At 48.0% G+C, this 24,991-nt stretch overlaps 1 protein-coding gene across 2 annotated transcripts in view; it reads right to left on the bottom strand.

The window, feature by feature from the left end:
- LOC147698550 (lysosomal proton-coupled steroid conjugate and bile acid symporter SLC46A3-like) overlaps window positions 1-24,991 on the bottom strand; it is a 225,583-nt gene that overhangs the window by 82,847 nt on the left and 117,745 nt on the right. For both annotated transcript variants that reach the window (XM_086935161.1, XM_086935162.1), the window contains exon 3: window positions 462-1,329. In XM_086935161.1, coding sequence (XP_086791287.1) covers window positions 462-1,329 — 868 coding nt within the window. The remainder of the gene's footprint in view (window positions 1-461; window positions 1,330-24,991) is intronic.

Here is a 24,991-nt window from a genome sequence, read left to right as displayed (position 1 = left end):
CAGCCCACCAATTGAGGCCACAGTTTCTCTTGACAAAAAGGTTTAAAAGTATATATTTGACCCACAATGCCATAGTGGGAGGACTGCCCAGATTCAAGACGAAGCAGCAGGTCATTTCAACTTTCACTCTCAAGCCAACAAACTGAAGTCTCCAAATGTAACATCTCTCATGACACACTTTAAAAAAATCTTACTTGTACCACTTATCACTCTCTTCCCTCACTAGCCTTCCTGGCCAGCCTCAACTTGTTCAACTCTGCCCTATAACACCAGGCCATAACATGGTTCTTCCTACACATGTGTGCATGTGCCATAATGAGGGAATGTATTTTCAGAATAAAAACCTCAGTATCCTAGTCACCAATGCATACCTCACTCTTGGATAACCATTGAAACACATCTATCCGTGTGACTTATAATATTATGAATCAAAGGAGGTTACGGATCTGAAGATAACTTACCTAGAAACATTAGCAGTGTTGTTTTGGCAAAGGCTGTCATGAGCATTCCAGTGATCCAGGAAAAGAGGCCAATGAAGATAATGAATGGTTCCCTCAGGAACTTGGTGAAAAAGAACACTCCAAGGAAACTGGTCACAAATGCAAAGGTATTCAGTGAGGAACCCCATCCAATAAGGACTGCATCCCAGCAGAGAGGAGAGGCCAACTCGTAGAGAGTAAGAATGGAAGCAGCTCCAAACTGTCCAAACGTGTAAGACATGAAAGCAAAAAGCATTCCGATAATCAAAGATCGCTTTCTGCATGAAGCATTTTTAAACAGTAGGTACACACTATCAAACACCTCTTTAAAGCCTTCGGTACTGAATGCATTTGCTTGTGATTCTGATATTTTTACAGTTTCTTGAAGGAAGAAAATGATGTAGACCATATTAACAAAGTGAAGGGCACAGGTTGTGGCAAACAGCCACGTGAAACCAACGCTTTCAATGAAATAGCCTGAGACGATGCCAGCCAATCCACTTGACACTCCAAGAATCATGTCAATCAGAGCTATACGTAGTGTCCTCTGTTTTGCTCCATGGCTTATATCTGCTGCATACGCAAAACATCCACCAAGAAAAGTTCCGAATCTCCCAAGAAACCCAGTAAGTACGGCTGATATATATAAAATATAAAGAGGCCAGGAGAAGTAAGATATTGCAAAGTAAAAGGCAGACGTCACGAAGCCTCCTAGAGAGGGCAAAAATAAGGAAGTTTTGCGTCCATGTCGGTCACCATAGGCAACGATGGCCAGGGTCACCAGAAGACCTGGAATCAAGCCACTTAAGTCCATCAACATGGAAAGCATTGATGCCTTCTTTTGGACCTCCTGAAAAAAAAGAATAAAGCACTTTAAAATGAGTGCACACAGTGATTACACATCATTATATAACTACACCTCCAGGAAGCACCCAACATGCAGCATGCGTGCTATCTGAGCCAGATAAGTAACTGGTATCTGTCTGGCTATCTACCACAGCATGAATCAAGTGACACTTCATTCTGAAAATATTGTACTTCTTACGGCAATCAGGCATTAGTGACATCTGCATTATTGATGTCATGACTTTGAGAACCAAACTTACTTTCTATCCAGTATGTCGTGACACCAGCAGTTGAGGGTGATGGAGCCTGAAACACATTTTATTTGTAGGGGTGCGTTATAATCACACGCGTTGTCCATATCCGCCTATAATCTTTTGTTGTCTACATGAAGTGTTAGAATTTGAGATGTAATAACTTGAAACGTGATGTATTCTAGGCAATTAGAATGTAACATGGAGCAAATAATGTAGACGGCAAATGTAAACATTAACTTGAAGAATTCATGTTGTGCAGCTGACAATTATTCATCTATCTAATGTGCTTTTGGAACGTGTTATTTAGATGCAGGTAATAATATTAATCGAATGCGTTTATTTCTTATTCAAATTCGTAACGCTCATGTGCCATTTTCTTATTTTAGCTGAATTTGTAGGCCTGAAATGCCTTTCTCCATGGAAGCTCTTGTTTTAGAATTAACAGTTGAATATCATGTGCACTGTGGATTTTGTTCTTTCTCACATTTGTGTTGCAGGTGAAAGAAGCATCCTTGTTAGCTAGAATAACGTTTTTAGTCAGGCAAGGAGAGAAGGGGATACATCTTGAGCATAGGTTGATAAAAGAAAAAGTTGTGTTTCATACCGGAGAAGGCTTGGAATCAAGGTCAGCAATGTTGCAGTTCAGGACAATCGCTCCCCAGTGGAAACTTATTGATGGGATTGTGTACGGAGCGGATGGCGTGACTCGCCGCAAAACCTCTTGGGAAAATGTACCTTTAATAATGTGATGCAAGTAGGGAAAGTGCACACTCTTCCTTCTCTGCTCAAGGAGAAAGACCCTCGTAGAACGACCTCTGTAACTTCATGCTACCTGACCCATTGACGTGGAGAGACTTCTTAGAAAGACTTCACATGCTGTCAGCTTTTATTTCACTTATCTTCTGAGAATGCCAAAGTAGGTATGCCAAATTAACGTCAGTGTAGGGATAGACTAATGCTGTATTTTCATAAACCCTCGATGCAGAGAAATTTGGACTCATGCTCTTTTATCCTTTGCGTTCTATTTTTGAACCAATCGGTCTGGGTGCTGCGTGGATTATTACGATGGGTGCATAGATTTGGCTTGATGCTGATTCCAATGTATTTTTACACTCTCATCTTAAGGTGTCTTTATGTTCAGTTGTTTCTAGTTTTGTAATGAATTGACTAACCTTACAGAGTTGTCTGTATTTACTATGAGTCTAAAGAGCCGCCTGTAGAATTGATTTGTTAATAATGTTGAACTTTCTCCCCTCAATGCTTTCATGCTGCTAAAGAGAACCATCGTCCTGTGAGTCTTGACAAGATCTAGAATTTATGGGCCTGGCCCTTTCAAGGGCTTTCTCCACAGTTGCCTCTATGGAGACAGAGGTTTCTTTACCTATCTTCATATGTGTATTTTACACCATTTTCCACTATTTCTATTCTTTTCTACACATGTTTTCATTGCCCTAGAAAAAAACATACAGATCCAGAGGGACAACATACTGATCTTTCGAATGGGGAAGAAGATGCCCCGTACGCCATACAATACTCTCTAAAACCTCTGGTTTGATTTTTTTGCACTTGGCTACCTGAACCACCTTGCCCACTCCCTTGACTTGCCTGCAACATAATTCCACAGGATATTTGTATTTTATGGGGTAGTGATACCGGAGTCAGATGGGACCTTTGCTGTTAAAATGGAAACAGATATTGGGAAGGAGAGGAACTTTAAAGAGTCTGTAGTAAAAAAAGGAAAACTGAGATGGGGCTAAGTGGAGGAGGACATTGAAGAGCTAGGATTAAATGTGACTTGGGAGGGGAGGCATTGGTACAACTAGACAAAGGAACTAAGGAAAGGGTGGAAGAGAAAAACATTCTCTTAGCTCATGAGTTAAGCATGGGGGAGCTGGACATTAAGGTTAAAAAGGCAGAGTCCAGTTTGAATGGTGGCAGCGTACAGCCAGTGCCAAGTGTGGATGAGTACAAGCGTGCACTGGATGACTGGGTGTTGGTGAGCATGGCAAATGATTTGAAGGGGGTGCTCAACCTTACCCCTGGGGAGCTTAGGCTTAGTTATTGTTTTCCAGGATTGCGCCTACCTGTGTTAGGGTGCGAGCTCTTTGATTCCCAGGAGATGGCACAGGAGTCGGACCCCTGGTCATGCATCCAAGGGCCTGAAAGGGCCCTAGAGAGGGAAGAGAAGCAAAGTAGAACCGTTAGGTCCCAGAATAGTGGGCGGGCATGCGGGATAGCGCCTTGACTCAAAGGAGAGGGAGGGAGTGTGAGCTGTGTCCCGAGGGGATTACCACCCCAGAGACTGGAGGGTTCCTTAAAGGAGCACCCAGTGGGAAGCCTAGCGCCTACTTGCCAGCTGTACGAGGAAGAACACCTGGAGTCAGGAGGGCATGGGGTGTCTGTCACCAGAGCTCTCCCAGTCCTAAAGTTTGTGGGTGCCATTACTAAATGGCAGGCACAGAAATCTAAATGGAAGGTTATGGGAGGGAGGTGTCCCTCAGTGGGAAAACCTGTGGGACTGTGTACAGCCAGTAGGGTTGGGTGCCCTAGAAGTGACCAGGGTACACCACATCTAACCTGAAGGATATGATAACTGGGAACAGTGTCTTCCAGGCATACCACTCTAGGTGGGGGTTGGCAAGGGGCCAGCACCCCTAGAGAGGCCCCAACTGTCTGGAAGCACCCATGGAGCGGCATAGTTGACCCAGGAAGTGGTGACCAAGAGAATCCCCTGGGGTCAGAAAGGCATCGAACAGTAGGTTGTCCCTGTGGTAGTGGGCCTGCGTCCGTGTTCTATCGCCCTAAGCAGGGAAGTCCATCAAGGTAGTTGATTGGTCTACCCTGGCTTTTGGCTGAGAGTGGGTTGTGTAGGACTTGGCTCTTTTTGTCCCTAAAATTTTTGCTTACTCCATAGACCTTTTTTCTGACATGGTGTTGCCAACTTAGATGCTTTGGACACTTTGCCACTGCTAAACAGTGTCAAAGTGCTCCCTGTATAAAGTGTAATAGTAATTGGTTTGTTAAACTGCCATGTTGTACTGACTAGTGCATTCACTTGCCCTCCTTACCCTTCCCTTTCTATGCCCACAGACATCCCTACGGTAGGTCTAGGGTACCCCCTTGGGCAGGGTGCAGTGCATGTGAAAGGTAGGAAATGTACTAAGGTGTGTACCATGTCCTGTCAATGAAATAATCTCCATTTCATTTTTTCACTGTTGAAGAGCCATCATGCCCATAGGAAAGAATGGGGAGGCTGTGTAATATGTTTTCCAGCCTATCTTCCTAAAAAGTTTAAGATGGAAAGATGAAGTTTAGTATGCCTGAACTCACACTGTAATAACTAGGAGTGGGCGGAATCTGCGTAGTCGTGCTATGCAATGGTCAGCGAAATGGTAAAAAATCTCTGCGGGCACGTAAAATTACAGCGAACAAGCGGAATTGCTTGTTCCGCCTGTTCACGGTGCTTTTTTCCTGTTCACGAACGCTGTTTGCGTGCTCTGGGAGAAATATCTCGCAAACACATATTTTGAAAGCGCGAACAAGCAAAAAATTCTGCTAAGCCGCGGATCGCAGAATTTTTGGGCAATTCCGCATTCTCCGCGGAACACGAAATTACCCAAATTCTGCGAGCGGAATGGAATCTCCCCCCCGGGCCTAGTAATAACACATCTTTTTATGAAGGTGGTTTTTGCACTGTCTGTTTAGAAGCCACTCTTTTAGAAGTGGATGAGTTTTTGTGCTCTAAAATTTCTGTGTGTCTCTGCCTGGCTGTGTATAGACTGTCTGGATTTGAAAGTGATAGGATCTGGGGAATGTCTTGACCCAGAGGAGGAGGTGAGACAGCAACAGGCTGATCTGCATCTGGAGTGTAGGGGAGGAGAAGACCCTAGAAGTGAAGAGGCCTGGGTTGCTGCTATAAAACAATTGTCCCATCTCCTGCTGAGTGATTGAGAGTCCAGACCCCCACTAATCAAAGTAAGAAGGTGTCACTGGCAGGGAGGCACCCAGAACTGGTTTAAACAGGGGTCAGTGCCCCCTGAAACACAAATACTTCAAAGCCATTGAGGGGTATAACTATGAGTGCTGAAGCCCCTGAACTTTGAAGAATGGCTTGATCAGGTGTGAACAAGACTGGAGTCAAGAGGACCTTTGCCAAGGAAGAAACAACTGAATAGACTGAAGGATAGGACTGATCCTTGCTGTGTGTTCTGGGGCTGGCCTGCAGTTTGCTGTTTTAACCAAGGAAAGGCTAAAGGGACTTTGCTGTGTGCTGTGTCCCCCTGCTTGAAAGGACTTTGCTGTGTATTGTGTCCTGAAGTAACTTATCCCCAAAGGCCCAAGGTGAGCTGACTCCCTGTTTCGGAAACACAGGAACACAAAGTTTCCATGAGAGTCTCAGCAGCGCTGTGTGTGCCTGCTTGTTGCAGCCTGAGACCTTCGTAAGGCGTGCCCTGTGATCCTGGGCACCTGGAGTCCAAGCAAGGATCAGCGATGCGGTGTATGTGTGCTTTGTGCAGCCTGAACATCTTTGTAAGGACTGTCCAGGGATCGTGTGCACTGGAATCCAAGTGAGTCTCATCGACGCTGTGTGCGTTGTGCACTGTGAGACCTTTGTGAGGATTTGCCTTGTAATTGTGTGCACCGGAATCCTAGTGAGTCTCATTGACGCTGTGTGCGGGTATGTTGAGCACCGTGAGACCTTTGTGAGGATTTGCCTTGTTATCGAGTGCACCAGAATCCAAGTGAGTCTCATCGACGCTGTGTGCCTGTGCGCTGTGCACCCTGAGACCTTCATGAGGTTTGCTTGTTATTGTGTGCACCAGAATCCAAGTGAGTCTCATTGATGCTGTGTGCGGGTACGTTGTGCACCGTGAGACCTTCGTGTGGATTTGCCTTGTTATTGTGTGCATCGGAGTCTCAGCGACGCTGTGCGTGTGATCTTCGTGCAGCCTGAGACCTGTGTGCGGCGTGCCCAGTGATCGTGCACCTGAAGCTTAAGGAAGACTCAGCGACGCTGTGTGCATGTGCTTTGCGGCAGCCTGAGATCTTCATAATGGTAGCAGCCCGGACTGGCAGTCCTGGAGGAGCTGAATTGCCAGCCCGAGTCGCCGTTGCCAATTCACAAAGCTGCCTTGGAGGCCCAGCCGCTGGATGAGGAGAGGGGAGTGAGTTTGCGCCCCCCAGGTAATGTGTGTCAACTCGTGGGGCGCGACACGGGCTCAGAGGGAAACGCTCTCTGCCTCTCTCTTGTGTCGGCAGCGCAAGCCTCTGCTTCTGCTCGTATCACGGCCCGTATAGCCAAGGGAGTGGCAGTGCAGGGGGCCGGAGTGTAGAGCTGCACTTTTGATTACATTATACCGTGTTGGGGGCAACTGTTGAGAGGCTGACTGCAAGTCAGAAGGAGAGGCAGAGAGACCGCCTAAGGCCCGGTGTTCGGGCCTGAGTGTATTACGCAATATTCTATTTCTGCAGAACGGAGTACCTGACTGTCGTATTACACATTGCATCATTTCTGCATAACAGAGTACCTGATTAGAGTATTACGCATTGCCTTATTCCTGCATATTGAACTACCGGATTAGTGTATGACGCATGGCATTTTATCTGCATAACGAACTACCTGATTGTTGTATGGCGCATTGCATTGTTTCTGCATAACAAACTACCTGATTAGCATATTGCCCATTGCATTGTTCCTGCATAACAAATTGCCTGATTAGTGTATTACGCATTGCCTTATTTCTGCATAACGAAATACCTGGTGGTTGTATTACGTATTGTATTATTTTACCCTGCCAAATGCCTGATTGTTGCATTACGCATTGCATACTTTTCATTGCAGAGTGTCTAATTAATGCGTTACGTCTTACAGTATGTTTACATTGCAAAAGGACCAGATTCTAGCATTACAAACTGTATAGCATAATATTAGAAGTACAGGAGAATGTTTAGAAGTGCTGATTAAAACCGCCGGAACTTACAAGGGCTCGCTGGCCTAAACACCAGTGGTACAAAAGGGGGTGGTGATGGACGGAGCATCTGAATCAATCAAACACTCACACCCAGTCAAAAGATCTAGGTTTAATCCATCACCATTCTTTAGCCCACTCTGCCACCCCAGTTCAGACATGGCTATATGCAAATCAGTCTGACCCTGTGCCTCATGGGAACAGTCCAGCCCGAGTGGCAAAGTGAGCAAGTGTGGCAGGGTATGCTCAGACGTGAGTCCCTTGCTCACTTTGCCACTGGATTCAAGCAAACTGGGCTGAAGACGGCTGGAATGCCAGAAACCGGTCCTCGGAAGCTTGTTTCCGGTCCAGGGAAGACATGGCTTGGCAGTTCGGCTGGACTGTTCCCATGAGGCACAGGGTCAGACTGATTTGCATATAGCCATGTCTGAACTGGGGTGGCAGAGTGGGCTAAAGAACGGTGATGGATTAAACCCAGATCTTTTGACTGGGTGTGAGTGTTTGATTGATTCAGATGCTCCGTCCATCACCACCCTCTTTTGTACCACTTTTGGCCGCCATAAGTGTGGCAGGGTATGCTCAGACGTGAGTACCTTGCTCACTTTGCCACTGGATTCAAGCAAGCCGGGCTGAAGACGGCTGGAATGCCAGAAACTGGTCCTCGGAAGCTTGTTTCCGGTCCAGGGAAGACATGGCTTGGCAGTTCGGGCTGGACTGTTCCCATGAGGCACAGGGTCAGACTGATTTGCATATAGCCATGTCTGAACTGGGGTGGCAGAGTGGGCTAAAAAACGGTGATGGATTAAACCCAGATCTTTTGACTGGGTGTGAGTGTTTGATTGATGCAGATGCTCCGTCCATCACCACCCCCTTTTGTACCTGGCCTAACAACCAGCCAGGAGAAATAGTACACAACCTCCTATGTTGGATTTATATTGTGTGGTCTTATTGTATATCTTTGTATATAAAGTTTATACTCCTTTTTATAAAAACTCGTGTGGAGTCTATTTGTAGTGTCATTATTGGGTTGTTGTGAGCACGGCTGCAAATACTTAACACATTTGCCTTGAAGATAAGCCTGGCTGCTCGTGCCAAGTGAACGAGGGGCTGAGCGGGTCTATCTAAGAAGGTGACCTTCCTTTCCCTGATATTGGAACGTGGGTCCCCACTAGGCCTAAGGTACCTACGTCAGCCAACCAGGGATCCCGGGTCTAACACATTACATTACATTATATTGCATTACAGAAAGAAACAAAACAAGAGCAGAAGAAGGAACGGGGTGCAGAAAGAGGCAAGAGGGGTGCAGAAAGAGAGAAGAGGGGTGCAGAAAGAAGCACGAGTGGTAGAGATAGAAGAGATGTGCAGAAAGAAGCAAGAGTAGTGCAGAAAGAAGCAACAGTGATGCACAGACGCAAGAGGGGTACAAAATGATGGAAGAGGGGTGCAGAAAGAAGCAAGAGATGTGCAGAAAGAAACAAAAGAAGTACAGAAAGAAGGAACAGAGGTGCAGAAAGAGGCAGCATGGGTGAAGAAAGAGGGAAGAGGGCTGGAGAAAGAGGCAAGGGGTGCAGAAAGAATCAAGAGAGCTGTAGAAAGAAAGAAAAACGTGTAAAAAGAAGGAACAGAGGTGCAGAAAGAGGCAAGAGGGGTGCAGAAAGAGGCAACAGGGGTGCAGAAAGAAGTGAGAGGTACAGAAAGAAACAAAAGATGAACAGAAAGAAGGAACAGAGCTGCAGAAAGAGGGAAGAGGGGTGCAGAAAGAAACAAAAGAAGTGCATAATGTAGTAAAAGAGGTTCACAAAGAGGTAAGAGGAGTGCAGAAAGAGGGAAGAGGGGTGCAGAAAGAGGCACAAGGGGTGCAGAAAGAAGCAAGAGAAGTGCAGAAAGAAGGAACAAAGGTGCTGAAAGAGGCAAGAGGGGTGCAGAAAGAAGGAGGGGTGTGAAAGAAGCATGAAGGGTGCAAAAATAAGGAAGAGAAGTGCAGAAAGAAAGAAGTAGTGCAATAAGAAGGAACAGAACTACAGAAAGAGGCAAGAGGGGTGGAGAAAGAGGGAAAAGGGATGTGAAAGATGCAAGAGGGGTGCAGAAAGAAACAAAAGAAGTGCAAAAAGAAGGAACAGAGGTACATTAAGAGGCAAGAGGAGAGGGGTTCAGAAAGAGGCACAATGGATGCAGAAAGAAGGGACAGAGGTGCAGAAAGAAGCAAGAGAAGGACATAAAGAAGCAAAAGAGGTATAAAAATAGGGAAGAAGGGTGGAGAAAGAGACAAGAGAAGTGCAGAAAGAAGCAATAGAGATGCAAAACTTAGTAACAGGGGTGGAGAGAATGGGAAGAGGGTTGCAGAAAGAATGAAGAGAGGTGCAGAAAGAAACAAAGGAAGACCAGAAAGAAGGAACAGAGGTACAGAAAGAGACAAGTGGGGTGCAGAAAAAGGGAAGAGGGGCTCAGAAAGAAGCATGAGTGGTGCAGAAAGAAGCAACAGAGGTACAGAAAGAAGCAAGAGTAGTGCAGAGAGAAGCAACAGAGGTGCACAAAGAGGCAAGAGGGATACAAAAAGAGGAAAGAGGGGTGCAAAAAGATGCCCGAGGGGTGCAGAAAGAAGCAAAAGAGCTGCAGAAAGAAACAAAAGAAGTGCAGAAAGAATGAACAGAGGTGCAGAAAGAGAAAAGGGGAGCAGAAAGAGGGAAGACAGGTGCAGAAAGAGGCATAAGGGTTGCAGAAAAAAGGGACAGCGGTGCAAACAGAAGCAAAAGAAGTACAGAAAGAAGCAACAGAGGTGCAGAAAGAGGGTATAGGGATGAAAGAGACAAGAGAAGTGCAGAAAGAAGCATCAGAGATGCAAAAAGTAGTAACAGGAGTGGAGAAAGTGCAAGAGGGGTGCAGAAAGAAACAAGAGACGTGCAGGAAGAAACCAAATAAGTCCAGAAAGAAAGAACAGAGGTGCATAGAGAGGCAAGAGGGTGCAGAAAGAAGCACGAGTAGCGCAGAAAGAAGCACAAGTAGTGCAGAAAGAAACAACAGAGGTACAGAAAGAAGCAAGGGGGGCAAAAAGAGGGTAGAGTGGTGCAGAAAGAGGCACAAGCGGTGCAGAATGAAGCAACAGATGTGCAAAAAGAAACAAAAGAAGTACAGAAAGTAGGATCAAAGGTGTAGAAAGAAGCAACAGGGGTGAAGAAAGAAGGAAGAGGAGAGAGAAAGAGGCAAGATGGTGCTGAAAGAAGCAAAAGAGCTGCAGAAAGAAACAAAAGAAGTGCAGAAAGAAGGAAAAGAGGTGCAGAAAGAGGCAAGAGGGGTACAGAAAGAGGGAAGAGGGGTACAGAAAGAGGCACAAGGGGTACAGAAAGAAGTTAGAGGTACAGTAAGAAAAAAAGAGGCAAGAGAGGTGCGGGAAGAGGGGTGTGAAAGAGGCACGAGGCACGCAGAAAGAAGCAACAGAGGTGCAGAAAGAAGCAAGAGAGGTACAGAAAGACGCAAGATAAGTGCAGAAAGAAGTAACAGAGATGCAGTAAGAGGGAAGAGGGCTGGAGAAAGAGGCAAGAGAAATGCAGAAAGAAACAACAGATATGTAGGAAGAGGGAAGAATGGTGGAGAAAGGCAAGAGGGGTGTAGAAAGAAGCAAGAGAGGTACAGAAAGAAATCAAAGAAGTGCAGAAAGTGGCAGGATGGGTACAGAAAGTTCAGTTCAAAAACTTTATTGCAGTTAGATATAACCATAAAAGCACAAGCAATTTTTTTTTAAAAGGAAGAAAAACAGTTTTTGAACATTATACCGTACATTTTAAAATAGACCAGTTAATTAAAAATACATCAACAGTGCCGGTTGTCCGAATGGGGAGACAAGATTTGAAAGCTATAAAATTTTAAGTTATATCTAGATAGATTAAAGAAATAGTAAAATTACATTTAACACACATTCATTCCCGAGGTTTGTAGGATTTAATTAATACAGATAAATAGCAAAATTTAACTAATTTGTTTCCTGCGTATTAGCCACATTGAGAACAGGAACTTAGCGATTGCAGCGACTATCAATCTACTAGTATCAGTCCTTAAAATCCTATAGAAGACAAGATAGTTCCTGATACCCAGGTTTTGACATAGCTGGATAATCCACTTCTTCCGAATTGGAGCATATATAGGACAGAAAAGTATGACGTGTAGGGGAGTTTCCTCCTCCTTCCCACATCCTGGACAAGGACGGGAAGGGCCTCCCGTCCACCTATCGATAAGTGCGTATAGAGGCAGAGTTCCAAATCTAAATTGTAAAAATAACTTCTTAGCTAGAGTATGTTGTATAACATCTAGTTCAGGTTCAAATTTGTAATGTGTCTTAAAATCGAGGAACTCATGGGTTAAGCTTGGAGTTTTGGCAGAGCCGAGTACTTTCCTTAGATTATGATCTTTAATTGTTAGGGCAAGTGTTTTCTTTGAAATAGCAGTACAAGAATCCTCAGGATTAATCCAGAGGTTCTCCAGCCCAATCAAGATAAAGGACTGCCTAACAAATGTAAGCCAGGGGATTTTTTCGGCACCTAAAGAACCCAGTGCCACTTTTAGTTCATCCTTATAGCTCGCCAACTCTGGAGTACTCCAAAGTCTCCTCCAGTACAGCAGGGGCTGCGAGGCTATAACATCAGATATTGGTCGAATATTTAAGTATAGCCTTAGCGGCACAAGCTGCGTATTTTTTGGGAGGGACATGATCTGCCTAATAAAATTATTTTCTGTACCAGTTAATTCGTTTGATACTGTGTGGCACAAAAGTTCGGCCCCGTAAAGGGACGAGGACCTTGCTTGAACACTGTAGATTTCAAGAGGGGCACTTATTATTTTTACAATACATTTTATTTGTACCTTTAGAATGCCCCCTACAGCCTGCGTTAGTTTTAGATTTGCCTTAGCCTTTTGAGGACCCCACCCTATTTTATCGTTCAGCGTTAGACCCAGATACTCAAAAGTAGGGACCCTATCCAGAGGCATACCCTCCATCATAGGATGTGGGCAATTGGTAGTATTGGCATTAAAAGCCATATACTTAGTTTTGTCAATGTTAACCACCAAATTCCTGTTTTGCAGAAATGAGTGAACTGGTTTAACACCCGCTGCATGCCCATAGGCGATTTAGAAAGCAGCAGGGTGTCGTCTGCAAACAAAAGAGCAGGAAATCTTTGGGAAGCCAATTTGAGGGAGTCAATGTCTTTAGTGGCCAGAAGCTCGTCCATGAGCCCATTAATAAAAAGGGAGAAAAGGGTGGAGGCAAGGACACAGGCCTGACGAACACCCTTTTCAACCGGAAAAGGGCCCGTTAGTTGGGTACAGAAAGAGGGAAGAGGGGTGCAGAAAGGGGTGCAGAAAGAAGCAAGAGAGGTGCATAAAGAGGCAAGAGGGGTACACAAAGAAGAAAGTGAGGTACAGAAAGAGGTAACAGAGGTGCAGAAATCAATCAATCAATCAAAGACATTTATAGAGCGCACTACTTACCCGGAGGGTCTCAAGGTGCTTGGGGGGGGGGTGCTGCTACTGCTCGAACAGCCAGGTCTTGAGCTTCTTCCTGAAGGAGAGGTGGTCTTGGGTCAGGCGCAGGTCGGTCGGGTGGGAGTTCCAGGTCTTGGCGGCCAGGTAGGAGAAGGACCTTCCTCCTGTTGTTGTTCTTCGGATGCGGGGGACGGCGGCGAGGGCGTGACTGGCTGATCGGAGATGGCGTTTGGGATCGTAGAAGTTGATGCGGTTGTTGAGGTAGCTCGGGCCTTGATCGTGTAGGGCTTTGTGTGCGTGGGTGAGGAGACGGAAGGTGATTCTTTTGTTGACGGGGAGCCAATGCAGGGCTCTCAGATGTCCGGAGATGTGGCTGTGTTGTGGGATGTCGAGGATGAGTCTGGCTGAGGCGTTCTGGATCCGCTGGAGTCTCTTCTGGAGCTTGGCGGTGGTTCCGGCGTAGAGGGCGTTGCCGTAGTCCAGTCGGCTGGTGACGAGGGCCTGGGTGACCGTCTTCCTGGTCTCGGTGGGGATCCACCGGAAGATCTTCCGTAGCATGCGCAGGATGTTGAAGCATGACGAGGAGACGGCGTTGACTTGTCTGGTCATGGTGAGGCAGGAGTCCAAGATGAAGCCCAGGTTGCGTGCGTGGTCTGTCGGTTTGGGTGAGGTGCCCAGGGCAGGGGGCCACCAGGAGTCGTCCCAGGCGGAGGGCGAGGAACCCAGGATGAGGACTTCTGTCTTGTCTGAGTTCAGTTTCAGGCGGCTGGTCGTCATCCACTCGGCTACGTCTTTCATCCCTTCGTGAAGGTTGGCTCTGGCGGCGGCGGGGTCGTTGGTCAGGGAGAGGATCAGCTGGGTGTCGTCAGCGTAGGAGATGATGTTGAGGTTGTGTTGGCGTGCGATGGCCGCGAGGGGGCTCATGTAGATGTTGAAGAGGGTGGGGCTCAGCGAGGATCCTTGAGGGACGCCCCAGATGACTTCGGTGGCCTCTGACTTGTACGGTGGTAGACGGACTCTCTGTGTTCTTCCGTCGAGGAAGGAGATGATCCAGTCCAGTGCCTTCTCCTGGATTTCGACGTTGCTGAGGCGCTGCACTAGGGTGCGGTGGCAGACAGTGTTGAATGCCGCGGAGAGGTCTAGGAGGATGAGGGCCGCTGTTTCTCCGTTGTCCATCAGGGCTCGAATGTCATCGGTGGCAGCGATGAGGGCGGTCTCGGTGCTGTGGTTGGCTCGGAAGCCAGACTGTGAGGGGTCGAGGGATCCATTCGTCTCGAGGAAGGCGGCCAGCTGTTTGTTGACGGTCTTCTCGATGACTTTGGCTGGGAACGGGAGGAGCGAGATGGGGCGGTAATTCTTGAGTTTGGTGGGGTCCGCTGTGGGTTTCTTTAGTAGGGCGCTGAGTTCGGCGTGCTTCCAGCTCTCCGGGAAGGTGGCGGTGTCGAAGGAGGTGTTGATGATGTCCCGCAGGTGGGGTGCGATGACAGCGTCGGCCTTGTTGAAGACGTGGTGAGGGCAGGGGTCGGTCGGAGATCCGGAGTGGATGGAGTTCATCATGCGGACGGTGTCTTCGGTGCTGAAAGAGGCAAAAGAGGTGCAGAAAGCGGCAAGAGGGATTGCAGAAACAAGCAACAGAATGTAGAAAGAGGCAAGAGATTCACAGAAAAAGCAAGAGTGGCTTGCACACTATTAGTACCAATTAACACTCCCATTTAGCAACAAGTAATAGGTGACCATTCTAGGTTTACAAAGGACCTTCCACCATGCTGTAACATGTGATGCTGCATTTTTGGGGTACAGCAAACAAATGATGAACGGAATGCTGACAATGCAAACATTGTCCCCCAGTCAAGAGATCTGGGTAAAATCAATAGTTCTTTTGCCCACTACGCCACCCCAGTTTGGACCCAGCAATATGCAAATCAGTCTTGACCCTGTGCCCCATCGGAACAGTCCACACTGAACTGCCATGCCTGGTCCTCCCTGGACTGGAAACAAGCATTCTGGGACCACTGCCTTTTTGAGAACATTTGAGCCATTTGAGCTAGAAACAAGGCGTTTTTGTTCATATCTGCAGATTAGGCATCAGATGGTGGATTATGTGGCTAATTCGGAAAATGTATAATTGTGCAAAAGTTGGTGCAGCATAATTCCAGTGGCCCTGCTCATACCTCCGACGTGGTCCAGAAGTACTCCTCAGTGGTTCCTTCTTTTTTTTCTCATTGAGTTTATAGTTTAGCTTCTATGGAAACGAGTAAGACTAAACCTGAAGTTACCACTCCACAACACAGACTTCCATACCACATAATTACTCTCCATAACACGTAATCCCACTCTACATAATTCCCTTACACTAAATACCACATACTTTCTATCCAAATAATTTCACCGCACAACATACCTGTTAGATTTGGGGGTCTCTAGTTGGCAGAGGTAGGTACCGTTGACAAATAGGGACCCTTGCATCTAGTCAGGGTAAGGGGGTACACTCATCAAATAACCCCTGCTCACCCCCTTGGTAGCTTGGCACGAGAAGACAGGCTTATCTCAGAGGCAGCGTGTAAAGCATTTGTGAACACATACAGTAACCCAGTGACAACACTACAGATGGACACCACACAAGTTGTAGTAGAAAAATATGTATTTTTATATAGACTTAACACAAGACCACAAATGACAAAAATCCACAATACTGTACATTAAAATGGTAGAATTAGCTTAGTTCTCTTTAGATGTAAAATGTGACACTTTGAGTTCAATGTACCTTAGGATGCGTAACCCTATACAATGAAAGTGTTGCAGGGAAAGTGATGCGTTGGTTCCTTACACGCAAGAACGGTGAGGCGCGAGTCCCTTCTGATGCGTAGGATATGCGTTGGTTCTTCTCTGCGAGGGGAGGTGATGCGTCGGTTTCTGACTGCGCTTACGTGGCAGTGCGGCCCCCAACGCCGTGATGCGATGAAGATCCGCTGCTATGAAACAAAGATGTTGTCTTCTCTTGGATGCGACACGATGCATGACTCAACAATTCTCCTGAGCCGCGACAGGCCCTGTCACACGCTTCTCGGTGATGTGGCGGCATCTGAAGTGATGTTGATCCTCTTCTTCGGCGATGCGAGGCGCTTCGGCAATGATGCGACAGCTTGCAGCGGCGACGTCCTTTCCAGCAATGCAACGAAAGCGGCTGTGGCTGCGGCTCCGACACGCTTATCCAATGATGCAGAGGCGTCTGGTGTGACATCGATCCTCTTCTCTGGCGATGCGAGGCACTTTTGTGTTGTGAAGCGATTGCGGCAGTTCGGCTACACGCTTCTCCTTCGTGAGTCGCGCTTCCAGCTCCTTGCGACACGCAGTCCCTCAGAAAGCCCAACACAACTGCAGGCACGTACAAATAACTCTTGGGGAGCTGGTGGGTGAAGTCTCTTGTCCCTGAGACTTCAGCAGGAGGCAAGCTCTTTCTCAAGCCCTTGGAGATCCTTCACAAGTTGATGAAAGTACACACAAAGATCCGCTCTCCGTTCTTTGGCAGTCAGGCAACCACTACAGGCCAATCCCTCAAGCAGCACTTCAGTTTAGGGATAGTCTCTCCTCAGTCTCTTTGGTTCCTCTCTTCAGCAAATGTTTCTTCTTGTTTCCAAAAGTGATCATAAAGTCTGGGGTCTGGGTCCCCCTTATTATACACAGTTTTTCTTTGTTCTCTAAAGTCAGAGAGGCCTTTGCCTAGTCCAAACCAGTTCTTGTCAGTCCCGGAGCACTCGGTTTACATGACTCCTTCTTTGCTTTCACAGTGCAGGGCAGGGACATCAGAGGTACCATAGGCGGTGGAGCCAGCATTATGGAGCGAAGGCACAGCCCTATTCAGGTCCCTGGTGCAACTCCTCCCACCCATCTACATGCAGATCTCTCTATTCAGCCCGGTGCTGACTCACTCTGTCTCCTGAAATCCCCCAGCCCCTGTCCTTCAAACTCCAGACAAGGAATACACAACCTAGTAGAGGCAGGCTTGGATGGTTAGACAAGTAAATACTTACTTTATAAAAGTGGTATTTTCAAACACAGAATGTTAAAACCAACTTCACTAAAAGATGCATTTTATCATTCTGAGTTCAGGCATACTCAACTCAAATTTCTACCTAGTTCCCTGAGTCATTTAGGGTTATAAGATGTAATAATCATACTCCCCATTCTGGCCTATGGGGAACAGATAGCCTTGCAATAGTGAAAAACAAAAATGGTTGTAATACACTATTAGGACATGCCACACACATCAGGGCTTGCCCTACCTTTTACCTACAATGCTCTCTGCCCTTGGGCCTGCCATAGGGGTGACTAATATGCAGAAAAGGGAAGGTTTAGGGGCTGGCAAGTGGGTGCACGTGCCCAGTCAACATGGCAGTACCAGACTGCACACAGGCTCAGCAATGGCAGACCTGAGACACATTTTTACAGGCTGCTTCTGTGGGTGGTACAACCAGTGCTGCAACCCCACCAGCAAGCCAAGCAAGCCGGGCCGAAGACGGCTGAAATGCCAGAAACCGGTCCCCGGTAGCTTGTCTCCTTTCTGGTGAAGAATTGGCTTGGTAGTTTAGTCTGCCCTGTTCCCATGATGCACTGGGCCAGGGACAGACTGATTTGCATATAGCCAGGTTCTGAGCTGGGATGGTGCAGTGAGATAAATAACGGTGATGGATCAAGCCCTGATCTTTGGACTGGGTAAGAGTGGTCTGCTTAATTCAGACACTCTGTTCATCACCATCCCCTTTTCTGAATCGTTTTTGGCCACTATAGGTGTGGCAGGGTATACTCAGACATGAGTCCCTTTCTCACTGCACCATCAGGATTCAAGCAAGCCGGGCCGAAGACGGCTGAAATGCCAGAAACCGGTCCCCGGTAGCTTGTCTCCTTTCTGGTGAAGAATTGTCTTGGTAGTTTAGTCTGCCCTGTTCCCATGATGCACTGGGCCAGTGACAGACTGATTTGCATATAGCCAGGTTCTGAGCTGGGATGGTGCAGTGAGATAAATAACGGTGATGGATCAAGCCCTGATCTTTGGACTGGGTAAGAGTGGTCTGCTTAATTCAGACACTCTGTTCATCACCACCCCCTTTTCTGAATCGTTTTTGGCCACTATAGGTGTGGCAGGGTATACTCAGACATGAGTCCCTTTCTCACTGCACCATCAGGATTCAAGCAAGCCGGGCCGAAGACGGCTGAAATGCCAGAAACCGGTCCCCGGTAGCTTGTCTCCTTTCTGGTGAAGAATTGGCTTGGTAGTTTAGTCTGCCCTGTTCCCATGATGCACTGGGCCAGGGACAGACTGATTTGCATATAGCCAGGTTCTGATCTGGGATGGTGCAGTGAGATAAATAATGGTGATGGATCAAGCCCTGATCTTTGGACTGGGTAAGAGTGGTCTGCTTAATTCAGACACTCTGTTCATCACCACCCCCTTTTCTGAATCGTTTTTGGCCACTATAGGTGTGGCAGGGTATACTCAGACATGAGTCCCTTTCTCACTGCACCATCAGGATTCAAGCAAGCCGGGCCGAAGACGGCTGAAATGCCAGAAACCGGTCCCCGGTAGCTTGTCTCCTTTCTGGTGAAGAATTGGCTTGGTAGTTTAGTCTGCCCTGTTCCCATGATGCACTGGGCCAGGGACAGACTGATTTGCATATAGCCAGGTTCTGAGCTGGGATGGTGCAGTGAGATAAATAACGGTGATGGATCAAGCCCTGATCTTTGGACTGGGTAAGAGTGGTCTGCTTAATTCAGACACTCTGTTCATCACCACCCCCTTTTCTGAATCGTTTTTGGCCACTATAGGTGTGGCAGGGTATACTCAGACATGAGTCCCTTTCTCACTGCACCATCAGGATTCAAGCAAGCCGGGCCGAAGACGGCTGAAATGCCAGAAACCGGTCCCCGGTAGCTTGTCTCCTTTCTGGTGAAGAATTGGCTTGGTAGTTTAGTCTGCCCTGTTCCCATGATGCACTGGGCCAGGGACAGACTGATTTGCATATAGCCAGGTTCTGAGCTGGGATGGTGCAGTGAGATAAATAACGGTGATGGATCAAGCCCTGATCTTTGGACTGGGTAAGAGTGGTCTGCTTAATTCAGACACTCTGTTCATCACCACCCCCTTTTCTGAATCGCAACCCCACCAGCAGCATTTGGTTTACAAGCCCTGGGCACACTCAGTGCACTGTACTAGGGTCTGACAAGTAACACCAAACCAACCAATCATGCAATCACTAATCCATACATCAATTTACCATAGGGAGCACTTGCACTGTGGAACTGGACAGTGGCACAGTGCCCAAAGCATCTATAACCAGAAAAAACACTTGAGGCAACAGCAAAAAATGAAAGGGCGACCCACGCCAAGGTGCCAGGTCTAGCACGTGTCCCCTCATGCTGATATGTGGGGAGAACTACCCTACCTCCTGGGAGTTTTCATCACTAAGGCGGAAAAATCTGGACAGACCATCAGCATTGGTGTGTTCTGTACCAGGTGGTGTTCCACTGTGAAATCCATCCCCTGTAGGGAAATGGACCACCTCAACAGCTTTGAATTCTCACCCCTCATCTGCATCAACCAGCTGAGGGGCCTGTGGTCTGTCTGAGCCCGGAAGTGAGTCCCAAACAGGTATGGTCCTAACTTCTTCAGTGCCCAGACCACAGCAAATGCCTCACGCTCAATCACACTCCACCTCTGTTCCCGTGGAAGTAACCTCCTACTGATGAATGCTACAGGTTGATCTAGGCCCTCCTCATTTATCTGTGACAAAACAGCCCCCACACCATGCTCTGAAGCGTCTCTCTGAACGATAAGCTCTCTGGAGAAGTTGGGTGCCAGGAGGGTTTTCAGGGCCTCAAACGCTTTCTGATAGGTGTCAGTCCAAATCACTTTCTTGGGCTGCGTCCTGGAAGTCAGCTCTGTCAAGGGTGCAAAAATGCTGCCATACCCCTTGACAAACCACCTGTAATACCCAGTGAGTCCTAAAATGGCTCTCACCTCTGTCTGGGTCTTGGGGGGGCTCCAAGCCAAGATGGTGTCAATCTTGGGATGTTGGGGCGCCACCTGGCCGCTCCCAGCCTAGTGTCCCAAGTACACCACGGAACCCTGCCAGATCTGGCACTTACTCGCCTTGATCGTGAAGCCTGCCCTCCTCAGCACCATCAACACTTCCCAGAGGTGGCGCAGATGTTCTTCCCAACTGGTGCTGAACACTTTAATGTCATCCAGGTAGCCGGCACTGAACTCTTCCAGTCCAGCCAAGACAGAATTAAACTTAAAACCCTGTTTTACATCTTTAAAATCAAACAAGGTGTGGCTCCAGCGTATCTGCAAGTGCTCAGTCATTCTTATATTCCTTCTCGTCCCCTGCGCTCTACTGCCCACGGAGACTTTGTGATTCCCAGATTTAAACTTGAAAGAATGGGAGGCAGTTCCTTTTCTTGTCTTGGCCCCAAAATCTGGAATTCTCTTCCGGGTTTCCTTGAAAAATTGCCCGTCCTATCTTAGCTTTCGAAGAAATCTTAAAACTTGGCTCTTTTAGTGGGAAATTGGGTCTTGATTGCTCTCTTCTAGCAATTTGTGTGCTAGGCGCCGGTAAACCCTTTTTGGGTAGCTGTGCGTGTTACAAAACTAATTTAATAATAATAATAATAACACCTGGTTGACCAACCTCTGAAAGGTGGCAGGGGCATTCTTTATCCCAAAGGGCATAACCCGGAACTGGTAGTGGCCAGTTGGTGTGGAGAATGCTGACCTCTCCCTTTCCCCATCAGTTAAGGTAATCTGCCAGTACCCAGACGGTAGGTCAAACGTGCTGAGGTACCGGGCAGCCCCTAACCGATCGATGAGCTCATCAGCTCTGGGGATGGGGTGCGCGTCAGTCCTCGTGACTGAATTGAGCCCTCGGTAGTCCACACTGAACCGGAGTTCTAGTGTGGCACCCGGTGCGGCATCCTTTGGGACCTAGACCACTGGGATGGCCCAAGGACTGTTAGAGGACTCAATCCCCCCTAACGCAAGCATCTTGGAGACTTCTTCCTTGATGCAAGCTCTCACCCTGTCAGTCACCCTGTAAGTTTTGTGCTTCACAGGAAAACTATCTCCAGTGTCCACATCATGGATTTTCCAATCAGTGACACTGGGAATCAGGGAGAACAGATCAGAAAACTGTCGCAGCAACTGGCGGCAGTCATTCTGTTGCTCAGGGGTCAGGGTGGAAGAGAGGTTCACTCCATCCACTGACCCATCTCGCTCTGTTGCCGACGGGAGGCCAGGAAGAGGCTCAGTCTCCTCCTCCATTCCATCATCTGTCGCTAAGAGCATGCCCACTTCGGACCTCTCCAAGTGGGGCTTCAGGCGGTTGACATAAGGGACCCACAAGGGGTTCCTGAGAGACCGCAAGTCCACCAAGTAGGTAACATGACTTTTGTGCTCCACCACCTCAAATGGTCCGGTCCACTTATTCTGGAGCGCACACGGCTCTACTGGGGCCATGACCCACACTTTCTGAACAGGCTGAAGCTCTACCAGGGTGGGATTCTGGTCGTACCACCACTTCATCTCCTCTTGGCTGGCTTCCAGATTCGCCTCAGTGAGTTTTCTGAAATGCCTTGTCTGGTCAGTGAAGGCCAGATTGTAGCTATATACATCCTGGGAGATTGCTCCCAGCCTTCCTTGACCAGACTCAGACGTCCTCTCACTGGTTGACCATAGAGAAGCTCAAAGGGACTGAACCCTAGGGATTTCTGTGGCACCTCACGATATGAAAACAGCAGGCATGATAAGAGGATGTCCCACTTATGCCTCATGGGTTCCTCAAGACCCATAATCATGCCTTTTAGGGTTCAGTTGAATCTCTCAACCAACTCATTTCCTTGGGGGTGGTAAGAAGTGGTAAACTTGTAGGTTACTCCACACTCCTGCCACAGGGACTTCATATACTTGGAAATTAAGTTTGTACCTCGGTCAGACACTATCTCTCTAGGTAATCCCACTCATGAGAAAATTTCCATCAGTGCCCGTCCCACCACGGGGCCGTCACTGTCCTCAGAGGTATGGCTTCCGGGTACCGGGTGGTATAGTCCACGAAGACCAGGATGAACCTGTTGCCCATGGCGGTCTTGGGGTCCAGTTGCCCCACAATGTCAATACCCACCCGTTCAAAGGGGGTGCTGACCACAGGGAATGGCTGGAGAGGATCCTTCTGCTTCCTCCCGCTCTTTCCACTTGCCTGGCAAGTCTGACAGGTCCTGCAATGAGTGTCTGAACTCTTGCGCATTTGGGGCCAATAAAAGTGGGTGACAAGCCTCTCAAAGGTGTACTCCTGCCCAAAATGTCCTGCTGACGGCACATCATGAGCTAGCTCCAGTAGGAAGGCTCTGAAGTGCTGGGGTACCACCAGCACACGGGCTGACCCAGGCTCAGCAATCTTAGGCTCACCCTACAGGAGACCATTCTCCCAGTAGATCCAGTGTGATCCAGACTGATCACCTGCTGCCTGGTCTGCAGCCTGCTGGCGCACACCCACAAGAGAAGGGCACTTGTTCTGCTCCTCACAGAACTCTTCCCTGGAGGGTCCTCCTTCCTGCTGCCAATGGGTCAGCTCAGGCAGGTCCCCCAGTTCAGCTACCAGTTCCCCTGTAAGCTCCAGGGCATCCCCGTCTGGGTCTGCCTCCTCCTGGACCATCAGGACTTCGGGGGCCGGTTTTCTGCGCCCCTGCCTCTTCTCTTTAAGGCAGGTACCTGGGCCTCCTTCTCAGGCTCCAGGTCCTCTTGAGTACCCTTACTGGCTGCCATGGACCGTGTGGTTACACACGCCCAGTCAGGCAGACCCAATATCTCCAAATGAGTACTTCTCTCCACCTTTGCCCAAAGTGAACTCTCCAAATCGTTCCCTAACAAACAGTCAACAGGTAGGGGCGGGCATCACAGCTACCTGAAGAGTACCAGAGACCCCCCCACTCAAAGGGAACCTGAGCCATCTTGCAGTGGCTCTCTGTGGTGTCAGCGGCAACAACAGGGTAAAATGCATTGGGGAAAACCTGCTCTTGAGATACCAGGTGAGACTTGACCGCTGTCACACTGGCTCCTGTGTCTCTAAGAGCCTCCACTCTATGGCCATTGATGGTCACAAACTGCCTGTACTTCTTAGTAATATCAGGCAGTTGGGTCCTGGGGACCACCTCACAGTCTCCTAAAGAGACAAGGAACATCTCTGCGGGACCCTACTCACCGTGGACACTCCTCTCCTCCCCCAGGGCTACACTCACCATCTGTAGGGGTGGAGCACCATTGGGTGCTGTCTTTCCAAACTGTGGGCACTGGGGATCACTCAACTTATGACCCTCTTCACCACATGAGTAACACCTCAGGGGTCCCCTGGGAACAGGTCTATCAGTCGGGCCCCTTGCTTCTTCTCACGGGGAGGCTGGGAACCTTTCCTTTGGGAATTACTTTGGGGCCCTTTCTGGAACTCCCTCTGTTTACCTTGTCCCCCCCACTCTTTTGCTGGGGACCCTGCCCACTCTTGGCTGAGTCTCCCACGTGACCCTTGTGGACCCGGGTGCTCACTCAGCGGTTCACCTCCTCAGCAAGCTTCCTAGGGTTAGTCAGCTTGCTATAAATCAGGTGCTGGCGTAGCTCTGGAAAACAATTACTTGACAAGTGCTTCCCATGCAATTAAATCAAAGAGCCCCTCAAAATCATTAACTTTGCTACACTTCACCCAACCATCCAATACTCTGCAAAAGAAAGTTACATATTCTACCCAGGTGTTTGACTCCAACTTCTTGCAATTTCTAAATTTGTGTCTATACAATTCAGGAGTCAACCCATACCTGGACACCAATGCATCTTTCATGTGGCTATAAGAATTATGGACTTCAGAGGGCAAGGCTAACAGCATATCCTGCCTCTCACTAAGGAACCTACCCCCACAACCCCACTCCCCACTCCTTCTCAGGGATCCGGTGGGAAGACATGGCTACCTCATAGGCTTTAAACCACTCCCCAATGTCATCATTCTCATAAAACTCTTTCACATCTTTAGGAATATACACTCTAGCTTCCACAGGCATCAATGGTGTGCTGCCACCAGAGGAAGTATTCTCTAAGCTCCTTGCTTTGAACTCCAACTCCCTCAAACTTCTTTCATGATCCAGTTGCATCTTCTTTTCCTCTAGGGCCAATTTCCTAATTTCTAATTGCCCATTCAATTTGGCTAGCTCCAACTCATGCATCCTATTCCCCTCCCTGTCCTCCAGCTCCTCTGGGGACAGGCCTGTGACAGAAACACTGCTACCTGCTGGGGAGGTTGCTCTCCTCCCCCCTGGACCCAATGGCCCATTCAGCTGCTCCTTTGCATTATCAACCCCTTCCTCATTCTCAGGGGTATTCCTTGCTGCGACCCAGGCCCTCAGCGCCTTTTGGAACTCATCCTTCTTGGAGAGACTAGTCATTGCAACTTTAAATTTCCTGCAGAAGTGCTTTAGCTGTTTGACATTGTAGCATTCCAGTTTCTCCTCTTCCCAATCACAATCCACAGATGCTATGGGAAACATCCTTAACGACACAACTTTTACCACGCAGTGCCTTTACAACGCAGGTTTTTCAACGCAAGTCATTACAACGGATTTGCGCTGGGGGCGCTGTAGGATAGGTAATAGTTTAATTTACTATCCAACACCTTCCCTACCATCTACGGGGACTGGAGTTGGAATAGTAAATTAAACTATTCACTATCCAGCACCCCCCAACGCAAGTCGTTGTAACGACTTGCGTTAAAAAACCTGCGTTGTAAAGGCATGCGTGGTAAAAGCATGCGTTGTAACAACGTACATCTGATGCTATGGATGCTGCTTTCTCCATGGTGGTTAAGCTTGACAGTTCTTTGCAAAAATAGAAAATCCCAGGAAAACAATCTACCAAAAAGTATGTGGTTGCGTTTGGTTT

This window comes from Lissotriton vulgaris, chromosome 8, assembly GCF_964263255.1.
Source record: "Lissotriton vulgaris chromosome 8, aLisVul1.2, whole genome shotgun sequence".
Lineage (NCBI taxonomy): Eukaryota > Metazoa > Chordata > Amphibia > Caudata > Salamandridae > Lissotriton > Lissotriton vulgaris.
This window is presented reverse-complemented; position numbering and strand designations above follow the sequence as displayed.